This window comes from Corapipo altera, unplaced genomic scaffold (genome assembly GCF_003945725.1).
Source record: "Corapipo altera isolate COAL_440 unplaced genomic scaffold, ASM394572v1 1, whole genome shotgun sequence".
Taxonomy (NCBI): Eukaryota; Metazoa; Chordata; class Aves; order Passeriformes; family Pipridae; genus Corapipo; species Corapipo altera.
This window is the reverse complement of record NW_020884873.1, coordinates 6766385-6779428: the sequence shown is the minus strand read 5'-3', so window position 1 is coordinate 6779428 and position 13044 is coordinate 6766385. Positions and strand designations below refer to the sequence as shown.

Sequence of the window (13044 nt, the reverse complement as noted above, 5' to 3'; positions counted from 1 at the left end):
CTCTTATAGATATTACTGGAAAATGAAAGTATAATTGTGTTTAAGGTTAAAATTACATGAATAAAAATATCTGTTGCTGGAGCTTCTAATATGATTCATAAAAAAAAAAAATAGGAAAAAACTTCTGTATTGAACTCTGTTCTCTCATTTCTAAAAGTAATTTCTGAGACCCAGTACCATATCCCATGGTTGCACATGCAGCCTTGCAAAGGAACCTGCCCACCTCATACCCCCTGTGGAATATAGGCTGGGAAAAGAGAAAACAGGCTGGAAATGATCTGAGGTTTCTAAAGCCACTCTAGAAGAGAGCCAATGAAGCCCCAGAGGAAAATAGATCAGTGGGCTCTCCCTCCTGGAGGTTAAATCTACACCACCACAAACCCTCCCAGCAGTAATCCCCTCTGTACTTGGTGCTCCTCAGAGTTTCACAGCCTCTAGGAGCGAAAGTCCATGACTCCTTTCCATCACGGACCTGTCTCCCATCTCAGGTTACCAGGCTCCAAGAACACTAAAAAACTGGAGAAAACCAAGCCTGGGAAAACCAAGCCCAAGAATTTGCTATTGCCTAGAAGTCTAAACCAGTACACAGTCACAGCTGGGGTCACCGTTCCCTGTGGGAGGCAGATTCTGCAGAGAAAACCTCGACAGGCGACCGGGAAGGGGAGAAAGGGGGATGGCCGAGTCATCGTGACCCAGGGGTCCCATCGTCACCCAGCCAAGGACCCCATCCCGAGCGGCGGCGGTAGGTGAGGTCCTGGGGCCACCTTGTGGCTAATGGCATGGATTGCTCTAATTTGCTTTAATTCGCTTTAATTCGCGTCTTCCTCTGCCCGCGTCACCAGAAGCCTTGGCTGCAGCGTGGTGCCCACCCGTGTCCGTCTGTGCTTCGGGAAGCTGAGCGCTGCCGGCTGCTGGCTCAGCTCTGTCCAGGCTCCAGCTTCCTCAGGGTTTCCTGGGAGCCATCCAGCTTCCCAGGGTTACATGTCCTCTGGCTGCCCTCCTCGGATGCTGGGGCTACAGCACTTAAAACACAAGCTCTTTGATTTTTATGTTTTTTTACCCAAACAGCCTGGAAACGAGGGGCCCTGTTTGTTGACATAACACGCAGATTGCGTTTCCACCGCTCAGCTCTTCTTCCACACACAGGAAAACCGAAATGACTGGCCCTAGAGCACCTGGAAGGCAAGTCAGCATAAAAAAGACACAGACCTGAAGAGACGAGGGAAAACTTCCCATGATCCCTCACTTGCAAGAAGAAAACACCAATCCATGCTTTTCTCAGACCCTGGGAGTAGCCCAGTGACTCATCACATGGATGACACTTTTGTCTGGGAGCTGGCAAGAGCTCCATCAGAAGATGGCATTGCACTCTTCTCTTCACCTAGGGTACCCCAGGGCTGCCACATACAAGGGCTTACCAAGCTTCCTCTCCTCTGGCCACCCTCCCATTCCACTGTGCCAGTGCAACAGAGATCCAGACCTGAAAGCCCAGCACAGCTCCGTTGACACACATCTCACCTAACATGCCATGGGCAAGGGATGCTGGTGAGACAAAACTGAGACAGAGTGGATCTAGTGGGGAAAAACATGGGTTTAATGGAATGAATGGAGAAGCTCCCGAAGTCCACACTGGAGCCATAACTATGAGGCTCTTTGACACTCTCCATTCCAGGATCAGTCCTTCCTTTCTGCCCACCAGAAGCCTGGTGATGCTCAGGAACACTGGTGCTTGATCTGCCCCTTCAAAGCCCTCTCCAGGGAGAGAATTAAGGTGCATTGCTAATTCCACACAGACCATCTCCATGGCAGACTCTTCCTCAGCCCTTCAAATCTTCCAGACAGGGGAGCTCAGCCCAGAAATCCCTCTCTTCTCAGCAAGTGAAGAATCTTTGTGTTATCCAACAGGTGGTAAATGCTGTATAGAAACCATCCTGGGGGAAGGGAGGGAGAGCCACACCAGTCCTAGCAATTAGATTCGAGCTCTGTCAGCGTCAGAAGGCCAGATCTGGTGGTGGGAAGGGGCTGTCCCATGCCCGGCCTGGTAGGCAAGTCCTCAAGTGGGCAGGTGAGTTGGCAGAACCTCTGGAAGGCAAAGACAAGCACTAAACACAGCTGCAAGGACAAAAGGTCATGTGGGTCCTCCCCTTCCAGTCTTGGGTTTCATTCAGCCAGCCAGGCAGGGCTGCAGGTCTGATCCCTATATGCTCAAGATGTCCAAAACAAGGACAGTCAGCACTTCAGAAACTGAGGGGGTAAACTCATCTTCCAACCACTTGTCCCAAGACAATCACTGAGCACGTGAGACATCTGAGACATGGTAGGACAGCTCTGTCCTCCATTTGCTCCAGGTCAGAGCTACAAAGCAGTCCAAAGAAAGGCTGGTGACTAAGTACATCCAGGTCAACCCCTCCATCAGCACAGGCTGCAAAGGGTGAGCCTGTGCACACAAGTTTGGCTTTAACTGGGACAGCAAGTGCATAAGGGGCTACTCTCATACCACATTACACTGCATGGCCCTTGCCAAGCCCCTGCACCTGTGTCCACTCCTCCCTGTCTGTGATGGACACAGGGGTCAGGGGCCCATTGCTGTCACAACACATTCTTGAACACTGGCAGGGTGCAGAGAATGAGTGGGATCCTGGGAGTTCAGGACTGTTTGTGAAATCTCTCCCTGAAACCATGAGCCATGGCAGGGATGGGATGCCCATCTGGAGCAAGGTCTGACTTTCCAGATCCCTGCCCTCTCAATGAGATCTAGTGCAGCCAGCAATGGATCCCAGCAGCTCTGGAAGCAGGGCAGATCCAGGGCACTGAGACTGTGATGGGAACTCCAAATCTCCAGTGATCCCCTCCACTCTGTCCCTATGGCCTCAGCCACAGACTGGTGAACTCAGATGACCACAATGCTCAGGGCATCTGGAGCTTTCTCAGAGCAAGTCCTCAAGCCTCAGTTAAGGGCAACATGGAGATCATCTTTGTCCTCTCCATCTAATGACCTTTTTACGATTAGTACTTGCAAAGAGACAGAAGCAATAAAAAAAGGACATGAAGAGATAACAGCCAGCTTGGAGCAGCCCTCCAGCCACACAGAACTTAAAAACCCAAGTCTCTTATAGCAATGGACTCATTCAAGAGATTTATTCTGGGCTCCCTGCTAATTAACCAGCAACACACAAATGATCCCCCTGCAAGGCTGGACTTCAACACAGAAGCACAGCCCATGCCCTGGTCCCAGAGCACCAACCTCACCTCTCTGAGGGAGCCTTTGATGGTGGAGAGTTTGTAGATGATCCAGAGAGGGATGCACACCATGGAGGAGAGGGCCAGCAGCCAGCCCAGGGTGTCACCCCACCATGGGTACACGTACTTCTTGTTGTAAGTCAGCGGGGTGTATTTGATCAAAGAAAACAAGAAGGTTGCCTGGCGAGGTGAAAGAGTAAAAGAGAAAAAGAGAAAGGAAATCAACACCATGAGCCAAGAGAGCTCTTCCTGGTGAGTACACACCTGCACAGTGTTGTGGTAATAAACCCAGGACAGCAACAGACAAGCTTTGCTGGGACAGCCCCCACAGGCAGTACCAGGCATAGAATCAAGAAGCGCATCCTGCCAGGAAACACCTCTATCACAGCTGATTCAGGCCGCACTCCCCCTTATTCAGCACCTCACCTGCCCCCCAAAGCTCCAAGCATATAGAACAAGAGGCTCCCACAGTACAGGCTGCATAACCCCCTACACGTGTGCACATCCCTCTCCATGTATGCAGGTGTCTGTTTCTCAGAGTCACCCTGCTCTGCCCATCTTCCTCCCCACAGCTCCTCACCATGCAGACAGCTGGGGTGATGAAAAGCCAGCAGTATTTGATGATGGGCCACGGCCGGTAGCCGATCATATCCTCGATGTTGTCATAGAAACGCTCAGCACCTGCGGAAGAGGGGAAGGATGGGACACCTCACTGCTACCAGGGAGGTAGGGCAATGGGGTCTGCAAGAGCAGGGCCCAGCTGCACCACTGTTGGGGTGCTCCCCAGAAGATGAGGCAGTAGCCTCAGCATTGCAAACAGTCCTCTCGGGGAGCTCGTCAGGAGTGTGGCGAGGTTCAGGCTTTGTCCTGGACTAACTTCCTCTCTCCCCAGAACAGTCCAGTGGGTCAGCAGGGCCAGCCTCTCATCATCTCCAAGGCTAGGACCTAAACCCAGGTTTCACCTGTCCCTTGTGAGCATCAAGGCTAAGAGAGAGCTCTCAAAAGTGTTTGATGGTCTCTCCATATACAGGCTGGGAAAAGATTTTTCAGGCAGTTGCAAGTCTCCAACGAAGGAAGGCCTCAAAAGCAGGAGCACATAGGAACACACAGGGGATGTCTGCTGAGCAGATGCCCCAGGGTGTTCCTGTGAGAAAGCCCCCTCAGGCTGAGTCCAGGGGCACCAAAGCAAGGGTTTAGATGTCTGCCTTGCACTGCAAAGCAATTACCGAGTTGAGCAAGCTGCAGACCAACAGTTTGAGATGAACCAGGCGAGAGCCTGAGAAACCAGAGCTGGGGATTCCCCTCTGGTTCATACTCACCATAGACCCAGGCGATGCAGAGAGTCTCGAAGATGGCCACAAAGAGCAGACACATGCCACTGGCAGCATAGTAATCAAAGAGCTGGAAGACATACATCCCACCCTGGGAAGGGCCAAGTGGGCAGCAAGGTGAGATGGGGAGGGAGAGAGGGAAGAGAAATCAGGCAAAGAGCAAGAACCAGAGCAGGAAACAAACTCAGCATCTTCCCCAGAGGTGGAGGCATCTTCCTCTCTCTGGGGCAGGGTTTTAGCCAACTGCAAAGGGCATGTCCCTTGTGCTTGAGGCCTGATGGGGACATGCAGCCACCCTGCTCTCAGGAGTCTCTGCAACCCTTCATTTCAGGGTAGGGCAGGGCAACAGACTGCCAGTGACTGGGGGGATATTTTAGGAGAAAACAAAACCAAAGCAGCTCTTGTAGCTGGAAGTGAGGATGGAAATCCCCTTAAGATACACAATCCATCTGATTTACTTCAGACTCCTAATTTGCAGAGGGAAGTAACTGTGTGTGCAGCCTGGCTGTTTCACTGCCCAGGTCTGCGAGGTTGCCTACAAAACAGGCAGGTGGGTAAGCCCACGCAACAATGCTACAGGTGCAACATCAGAAGTAGCCTTTTTAAAATTATGCCCAAATGAAAACAGAAAATGCAAAGAGCATCAGGGCAGCATCAATACACACACGCATACTGGTAGGCACAGTTAGAGGTTTTAAACCAGAACAGTTTAACTCCAAGGCAATTAATCACAAGAGTAATACAGAGGATATCAGTATAGTAGATAAGGGGCACACTCAGGTCCACTGAGTTTCCTTACATCAAATGTTCATGTAGTTCCACTCAGAACAAGGACACTCCCCTTACCATGCAACAGGCTAGAGCTGTAAAAGGTTTGGCTTGTGTAAAGATAAGTCTATAGCCAAAATATGGGCAGTCCAGAGCTCCAGCTATCAGCCTTGGCAGGAGAAGTGTCAGGACTGTAACTGGCACAAGGGGTGAGGGCTGGAAGGGAAAATGCGAATGGCATGGGCAGGGCAGGGCAGCCTCTTCAGGCTGTGCAGCAGGGTGGGACTCACCAGCAAGCTCTCAGCCCCGGCATGGACCTCACCACCCACCAGGACCCCCTCTGCCCCATCAAGTACCATGCAGGTGGTCTGAGCCCAAAATACCTCTGTGAGCATCAACAATCCAACCAGATAGGAGATGATGGAGACTAGCAGGATGAGGGTCTCCCGGCGGTTCTTCTTGCGGAAGATGGTGGGGTACATGTCCACAAGAGCTGTGACCAGGCTCTCCACACAGACAAACTGCAAAAAGCAGAGATCCCATCTCTGTCATCCCGTCCTTACCAGCCTCCCAGTCCCAGTGGATCCCCCTCAGCTGTGTTAAAGCCTGTCCTGGAAAGACGGCAGCTTTTTTCTGGCAGGGAATCACTCTACACCTGCACCTTTACCTGGCTGTCCAGTCCCAGCAAAACAACCATCAGGAAGAAGAAGCACGCCCAGAGCGGGGAGAAGGGCAGCATGACCACAGCCCGAGGGTAGGCGATGAATGCCAGGCCAGGCCCTGCAGGGAGAAGGGCTTTCAGAGCGGGCAGTGCCAGGGCAGCAGCACGACACAGCTGGGGCAGACCTGCCTGAGCAGCCACCCAGCCAAGGTACAGCTTGTGGCCATGCACCCTCTCACTCCAGTTACACCTGCACTGTGCATGGAACTCAGACTCCTGGAGGGGTGGAGGAAGAGCAGGAAGGGAAGGAAGGGGACTGGCTGCATCACCATTGCAAGGTCTGGGAGCCAGGGGAAGTAACTGAGCCCAGGAAGCACAGCACAAGCCTGGGCATATGCCATGCAGTCACCTCACCACCCTCCCTACAAGGGGCAGCAGTTGCCTAATCACTTGCCTTTAGAGGCAGCTTAGATTAACCTCAAACCACAGCTGTTGTATCTCACTATTTCATGAGTGTGCTTTTGTTTCTTCTTGGTTTTTGAAGGCAGAGAGTAAAGCTGCCCACCAGGATGGGAACCTGCAGCTGTAGCAAGAAGGATGCCCTCCAGGCATGTTCCTGTCACTGGGGGCTCAAGGGACAGCACCCCCACAGCCCCATCCCACCACAGTCCCCACTCACCTGACTCTGCCACCTCGGCAATGGGCACACCCTGCTCCTCTGCCATGAAGCCCAGGATGGAGAAGATGGCGAAGCCAGCCACGAAGCTGGTGCCACTGTTGAGGAAGCAGAGAGCCACGCAATCCCTGGAAGAAGGGGGCAGAGCATCAGCCAGGTGGGGGTCTAGGTATGGCCCACACCCCATGGAAGCCCCCAGGGCAGCACCCGCTCCTCTGCCCCAGCCACTGTGCCCACAGTAGGGCATCTCTCCCAGCACACTCACAGCTCAGCTCAGCACCAGGAGCTGCAGGAAGCTGCCCCAGTGTGGACAACACACCAGGATTTCCCCAGGGGAAAGTCTCATCCAAGGATAGCAAAGGCATTCCCCACCTAAGGTCCTCGCTCATGAGATTGTCTGAATCTGAATGCCAGGGTTTTTTTCTTTTTTTTTTTCCCTCTTTCTCCCCTGGTGCTTCCTGTAGCAGAGTGTACCAGAGTTTATTTTTGACTGAAAAGGGGGCATGCTTTTTTTCCTTAACAGCTTTCTCAGACCAGTTACAATCTTCTTGTTTCTCAGCACTACTAGGTATCTCCTGGTCTTTGCATTATGAGAAAAAGATAAACAGAGCCATCCAATTTATTTTCTCTGATCTATTCCCTTTTGTCTTTGTTTCATCTCATTCTCATCCATCTACTCTTTAAACTAAACAGCTCTTATCTATCCAATTCCTTTTCATGCTCCAGTCTCCTCAGTCCCCTCGTGACTGCAACCCTGGGGACAACAATAACATTTGCAGCATCATTCTGAGATTTTCTGAACCAAACTGAACGTGCTCCTTCTGGCATCTCATGGCCTGCTCTGACTTTATTAAATGCTGCTCTGCAAACCTAGTGTGATTTTCTGCATCAGTCTTTAGGTATCTAGCATTTTTGGGGTTCCCTGCCCCTCCTTGAGTGTTGACTAGATCTATTCTTGGTCCACAACCTTTTCTAGAGAGAAAGTACAATTCATCCAGAGCTTCTATATCATACGAATTCAGATTATTCCTTCCAAGGTGCAGCTCTTTGCATTCTCAAGGACTGCACAGCACCTGGCACCATTGCTCTGCCTTGGCATTTGATTTTTAAGGCAGGAGAGACTGAAAGAGGCCGATGAATCTCCAGCTGGAAAGAAGGGTCACACTCCACCAAGCCCAGCTAACCCAATGGGAAGCCATGCCAGAACCTCATTTCTGCAGTTCTATATACTGCCTGGTCTCCACTGAAGTTATATTCTGAGTCATTTTTTACAAATTCTCACTTGTTTCAAGTAGTTCCTGTCCCTTCCTGGTGTTTCTTTCTCTTTTCCCTGGATGTGTGCATGACAGGTCAAATGCTCCTTGGAAAGGCATGGACTGGAAGGTGTTTTCCAGCCATCCAGCAGGTGGGAAGAGGTGTCAAGATAGAGAGAAACATGCAGGAAATGGCTAGAGAAAAGAGTTCTCTGCAGATTTGCACTTGAAAAAGTGAAGAGCCAGGGAACACTGAAGAATTTCCTGACTGTCCCAGAAAACAAGAAGTGATTTATGCTGTTTGGTACTTTCTTGGACCACTACCATTTGAACAATGGTTCCTCCTGCCCACATCCTTTCCTGTTCCAGGTCACTGAAGGTTACCCTGGGCCTGGCATAACAGAGTGGGGCACTATGCTGCTGTCCCTCTGCCCTTTTATCGCCTGGTTCTGTCTGTCTGCCTATCCAAATCAAGGCTGGAGACCACAGGACTGACTCATTGAAACTGGGTCCATGCCTGGGAATAGGCACGTTCTAAAACTAAGAAGAATTTTTCTAGAAAAGCCAAATAGCAAAAAGGGTCTCTGTGCAAACAGACATCCTTCCCCTTACCACAGCATTTCCCAGCTGCAGTTACTGAAGCCCTTTACAACCTCGCTGCTGAGCAGCCCCTGTCATCATCCCCATGCTACACATTAGACTGGAGTTGCAAAGGGCTAATGTGTAAGGACATGTAGCAGGCCAGAGACAGATCCATTATCTCTTCTTTTCCTACAGCTTTTTCTCTCAAAACTGAATCTTGAAGATGGGACATGGAAAGAAAGAGTAGTCCCAGCCCACCTGCTTTTGGAGAGGCACCCCTGCAGCTGGAATCAACTTCTCCTAGGGTGAAGAGAGAGAAAGATGCCAAGCAAGGATCATGTAGCAGTGGTCTGCCAGGACCTTCCATGGCAACAACCACAATTTTGAGTTTAAAAGATGAGGGGAGAACCCAGTACTGGGAGCAACAGAATCAGCAGAGAAACGGTGGGAGGAGTGGTGGGCAGGTCTACCTAGAGGTGTCCTCTTTCCTCTCACACTACCCTTTTACCCCTGGGGATGCAGCTCCAGGTGCTGAATACACCTACTGGAAGATGGGGGTATTTTCACCTGACCACTTCAACCTGGCAGCCTGATTCTATTTGGCAACCTGCCCATTTCTGTTCATGCAGCCCAGCATGCAAGAAACAGAAGTCACCTCTGCAGGTTTATATGTAGACCACAGGTAGCACATAGGAACCCAGAGCACTGACAACTGTGCAAGTCACTGGGTCCAAGTGAACCACGGAGGGATAAATCACAAGGTGAAAGGGCTCCAGTCTACAGCCATTTAAGATCTCACAGCTCTACCTCCCCTACTGCTACTTGTGCATCCATGTAATAGGGGAGGTTGTCATTTGGGCTGGGGTCACAAAGCTGGCGAAGAGGATCTGACTTTGTTGGGTGTGGAAGATGGGATTTGACAAACATGGCACAGACAGAAAAGTCCCTTGGGTAGAAAGCACAGAGAGCTGGATTTGGGGCAAAAACACCTGGAAAGAGCCTTCCTACGCCTTGAGTAGGAACAGAAATCATGACACTTCAGAAGGCCAGTAGCCTCCAGCAGTTCACCAGCCTCTGCACGCTGACGTTCAAGGAGGGGAAGGCTCTAGGCAGCAGAGCCGTGCTCCAGTTACCTGTAGCAGTTGTTATGGTATTTGTTATAGCTGCCCAGAGCCGTCAGGCATCCCAGACAAATTGCATACGAAAAGAAGATTTGAGTGCCTGCATCCATCCAGACCTGCAAGGGAGATGTAAACAGAGGTGAGAAGACAAGGCCAGCGCAGACACTGCACAGATGCGAAGAGGCAGAGCCTGGAGGCTGCTGTAAGCAGCAGAAAGGCCAGGGACTGGGAGGTCAGCAGTACCCAGCACGTAGACAAGCCTTCTCTAGAGGCAGGTTGTGTGCCAGGAATTACAGTGCTCAGTGAGGCACCCAGGGGGCCTAAGAGTGCCAAAGGGAAGGAATGCATCAGGAGCCTTGTCAACCCACATCCCGTGTGGCTCTTCACCACCTCTTTCTTTCTCTGACAAATCTGCAGAACCCTGCAACTGTGGTGAGCCTTCCAGCAGGGAGAGACTGGATAAACACTTTCCATGAGAGCTGAGGGAACCCTCTGCTACCAGAGAAGGGGAACTTGATTTGAGTAAGCCTGGTCTTCCACTGAGTAGCATGGATACAGCTTCTGGTGGTGGCCCTTTTCTCCAAGACCTAATGGAAAGGCTCCAATACTTAAAAGAAAATTAACTGGGGAGGAGAAGAGTACTAGAAATAAACAGAGTTGTTTGCAAAAGACAGCTCCTAAAAGAACATGCAAAACCACTGTTACTCCCATGAGGCGCTTTGCTCTCGCTGTCAATAACACATCCCAGTGCTCCAAGGCTGACATTTGTCAATGCCAAATTTGATCTGAAAGCCTAGCTGTGTGCAGTCACCAATGCAACCACTGTCACTGCCTTCTGCAGAGAACAGCAAAAGCAGGAACCAATAGTGAGGAACGAAGCAATGACAAACATTATTTAATAAACCTCTGTTTTCTAAGGTCTTTTTTCCCAAGGGGTTTATAAAACAGAGATGAGACAATAATCCAACCACTGCTGAAGGGTAGCCACATTCTTTAGACAAAAGATAAGCTAGTCAGGAAAGAAAAACAGAAGAAAAGTATTACTGGGACAACTTTATGAGAAAAGTCTCCATTTGGCTATACTGTCCTCTCCCAGCAGTGCCACCCTCAGACAAATGCAAGCCTTACCCCAGGACCCCTCTGAGAAGAACAGGTCTTAATGGAAAGCACCACATTGGTTTTGATGACTTCAAATCACACTTGTACCTATCAGCCAAGGCCTCATGTCCTGAGGCAATGATCAGCTTGACAGCACCTGCCCAGCCATCCCTGCTGCTCAGGCCACCCTTACCAAAGCACCGTTCTGACCTTCCTCTTCCATACTGGTGATCCATAAGTGCGATCGTGTGGCAAGAGGTTTTGTTTCATATTTACCTCTTCCCCTTCCTGGGCTGATAGGCCTCATGAAGGCATGCTAGGGTACCATTAGCTGTCATTTTTCTGGAGGAAATTCCAGGTTTAACTCAAGGCACAGACACACAGAATGAATCCTCTCTCTGCCCACTGATGCAAACCCCAGCAGGTCTGTCCATAGGGAGAGAAAGAGAAGCATTGCTAGGGCTGGATTTGGTGAAACTTCTCTCCCTGACTTTCCTGCAAGCAACCTAATGTTTGACCTCACATCCTCCACTTTGGTCCATGGAAACCCTGGACTTTGGGTTTCAGATCAAACAGGGAGTGAGATCAAATCTCTCATTTGTAGAATGGGAAGGGGCAGGTGATGAGGTGGGACTGGAACAGCTAGTTCAAGGCACTGGGAAGTCGGAAAAGTGATTGACCTCAGTGTATTTTACTCTTTTGGGAGGAGATGAATGGGAAGATGTGTTTAGAGAGCAGAGTATTAGTTATTCTTTTCATTTCAAAAACACTAGAAAAAGATCAAAGCCCTTTAAAAAATTGATTCCTAAAGCATCACTGTGCTTGTGGGCAGTAAGGGCACAGCTTTCACTCTGCAGCTACCTTTTAGGCACAGCAAGGCACTGAGGTGAGCTGGACCAGCTGACACCTTTGCATCAATAATTTAAACATCTTTGCACAGATTGGGGTGAAATGTTTTGTTAGGTTTGCTTTTTATTTTGCTCCTTATTGCTAGAGCTCTTGTTTTTCATCAAATTCCAGCTCAAAACACACCCTCTCATGGGGTTTGTAGCTCTTGTAGTTTAATTTGTCAAGATAAGACTTTTGTCATTAAACTGCCTACCCCACAGTTGTCGTAACATTAGACCCAGTTGACAAGTTTCAACCAGATTTAACAGTTGTTAGAAACCTCAAGAATATCAACTACCTATGAATTTCACAACAGTTAGGGAACAGGAAAAAGACAGGAACTCAGGGTCCCCACTGAGCAGAAAGCTACAGGGAGGAAGAGTCAACCAGTGTTAAATATCAGATAAATCACACAAACGAGAGACATGAGAAATATCCCTGGGGCAGGAAAAGAACTGCTGCTTTACCATCCATGGTAGAAGCCAAATATCAAGACACCAAGCTTCATTAGCTCCGTGGCTTATGAAGTGGCTCATTTCCAAAATCCTCGGCTGTGTAGCAGAGACCAGCACGGGGTCTATGGGCTCCCCACTTTGCTGCATGCTCTGCCCAACACCACACCCGTGGGATGCACACCGGGCTGTGTGGGAGTCCAGCCCCAAAGGGATATCTTTGGGGAATACAGGACCTGCCTTAGCATATGCTCCCATTTGAAGCAAGGCAGCCTGTAGCTGAAACTGTAAATAAAGCTAAGCTCGACTTGCAGAGCTTATGATCCTACTTAGTCAGCATGTCTGTGAGCACCAGCTCAGGCTGTGCGCACATTATTTCATGTTTTAAAAGGTTACAGCTCTTGGGCCAGAAACCAAGACACATTTATGACCTTCCCAGCCTCCTTGCAGTTCCCAAATTCAATGGGGGTCAGTGGGATGCAACAAGACATGCCATGGGTGCTCCTGACCCACTAGTGATGGAGTTTAGCAGCAGCAGCAATTCCTAGGACTGTAGGAGCAGTGGGGTTGGAAGAGGGTCCAGCCTCCTCCAGCCTCTCACCAAAGGCAGTTCTGCCCATCCAGCCCCATGGGCTCACAGGGGCTACACAGACCACTCACTTCAGCAAACAGCTGAAAAAATCTTTCCTCCCCAACCTGCTGCCTCTGCTCATTTCTCTCCCTGCAGTGACTCAGAAAAATGTTTCTTTCAACTGTTCCCAGACCTCTCTGACTAAAGGGGTTCGCTGGGGTCAGACAGGGCTCTCTTTCCACTGCAGATAAAAACATCCTGCTGTTCTCTGGCTGCTGCTCCCAAAGAGACTGGTAAAGTTTATCCTGTTCAGATTTCACTGGCATATTGGCAGCATGGGTATTTTGATTTTATTCTTGTCTGCAGTTTTCTAAGCCATCCAGTTTATTTAATTCATAATTCA

At 50.0% G+C, this 13044-nt stretch overlaps 1 protein-coding gene across 1 annotated transcript in view; it reads right to left on the bottom strand.

Annotated features, from left to right (window-relative positions):
* Positions 1–1573: 1573 nt before the first annotated feature.
* LOC113952237 (sodium- and chloride-dependent GABA transporter 2-like) overlaps positions 1574–13044 on the bottom strand; it is a 31481-nt gene continuing 20010 nt past the window's right edge. Inside the window, 8 exon segments of the mRNA XM_027654080.1 lie at positions 1574–2082; positions 3250–3420; positions 3821–3921; positions 4560–4662; positions 5723–5860; positions 6007–6119; positions 6680–6804; positions 9645–9748. Of these exon segments, the coding sequence (XP_027509881.1) occupies positions 1963–2082; positions 3250–3420; positions 3821–3921; positions 4560–4662; positions 5723–5860; positions 6007–6119; positions 6680–6804; positions 9645–9748 (975 nt within the window). The 3' untranslated portion in view covers positions 1574–1962.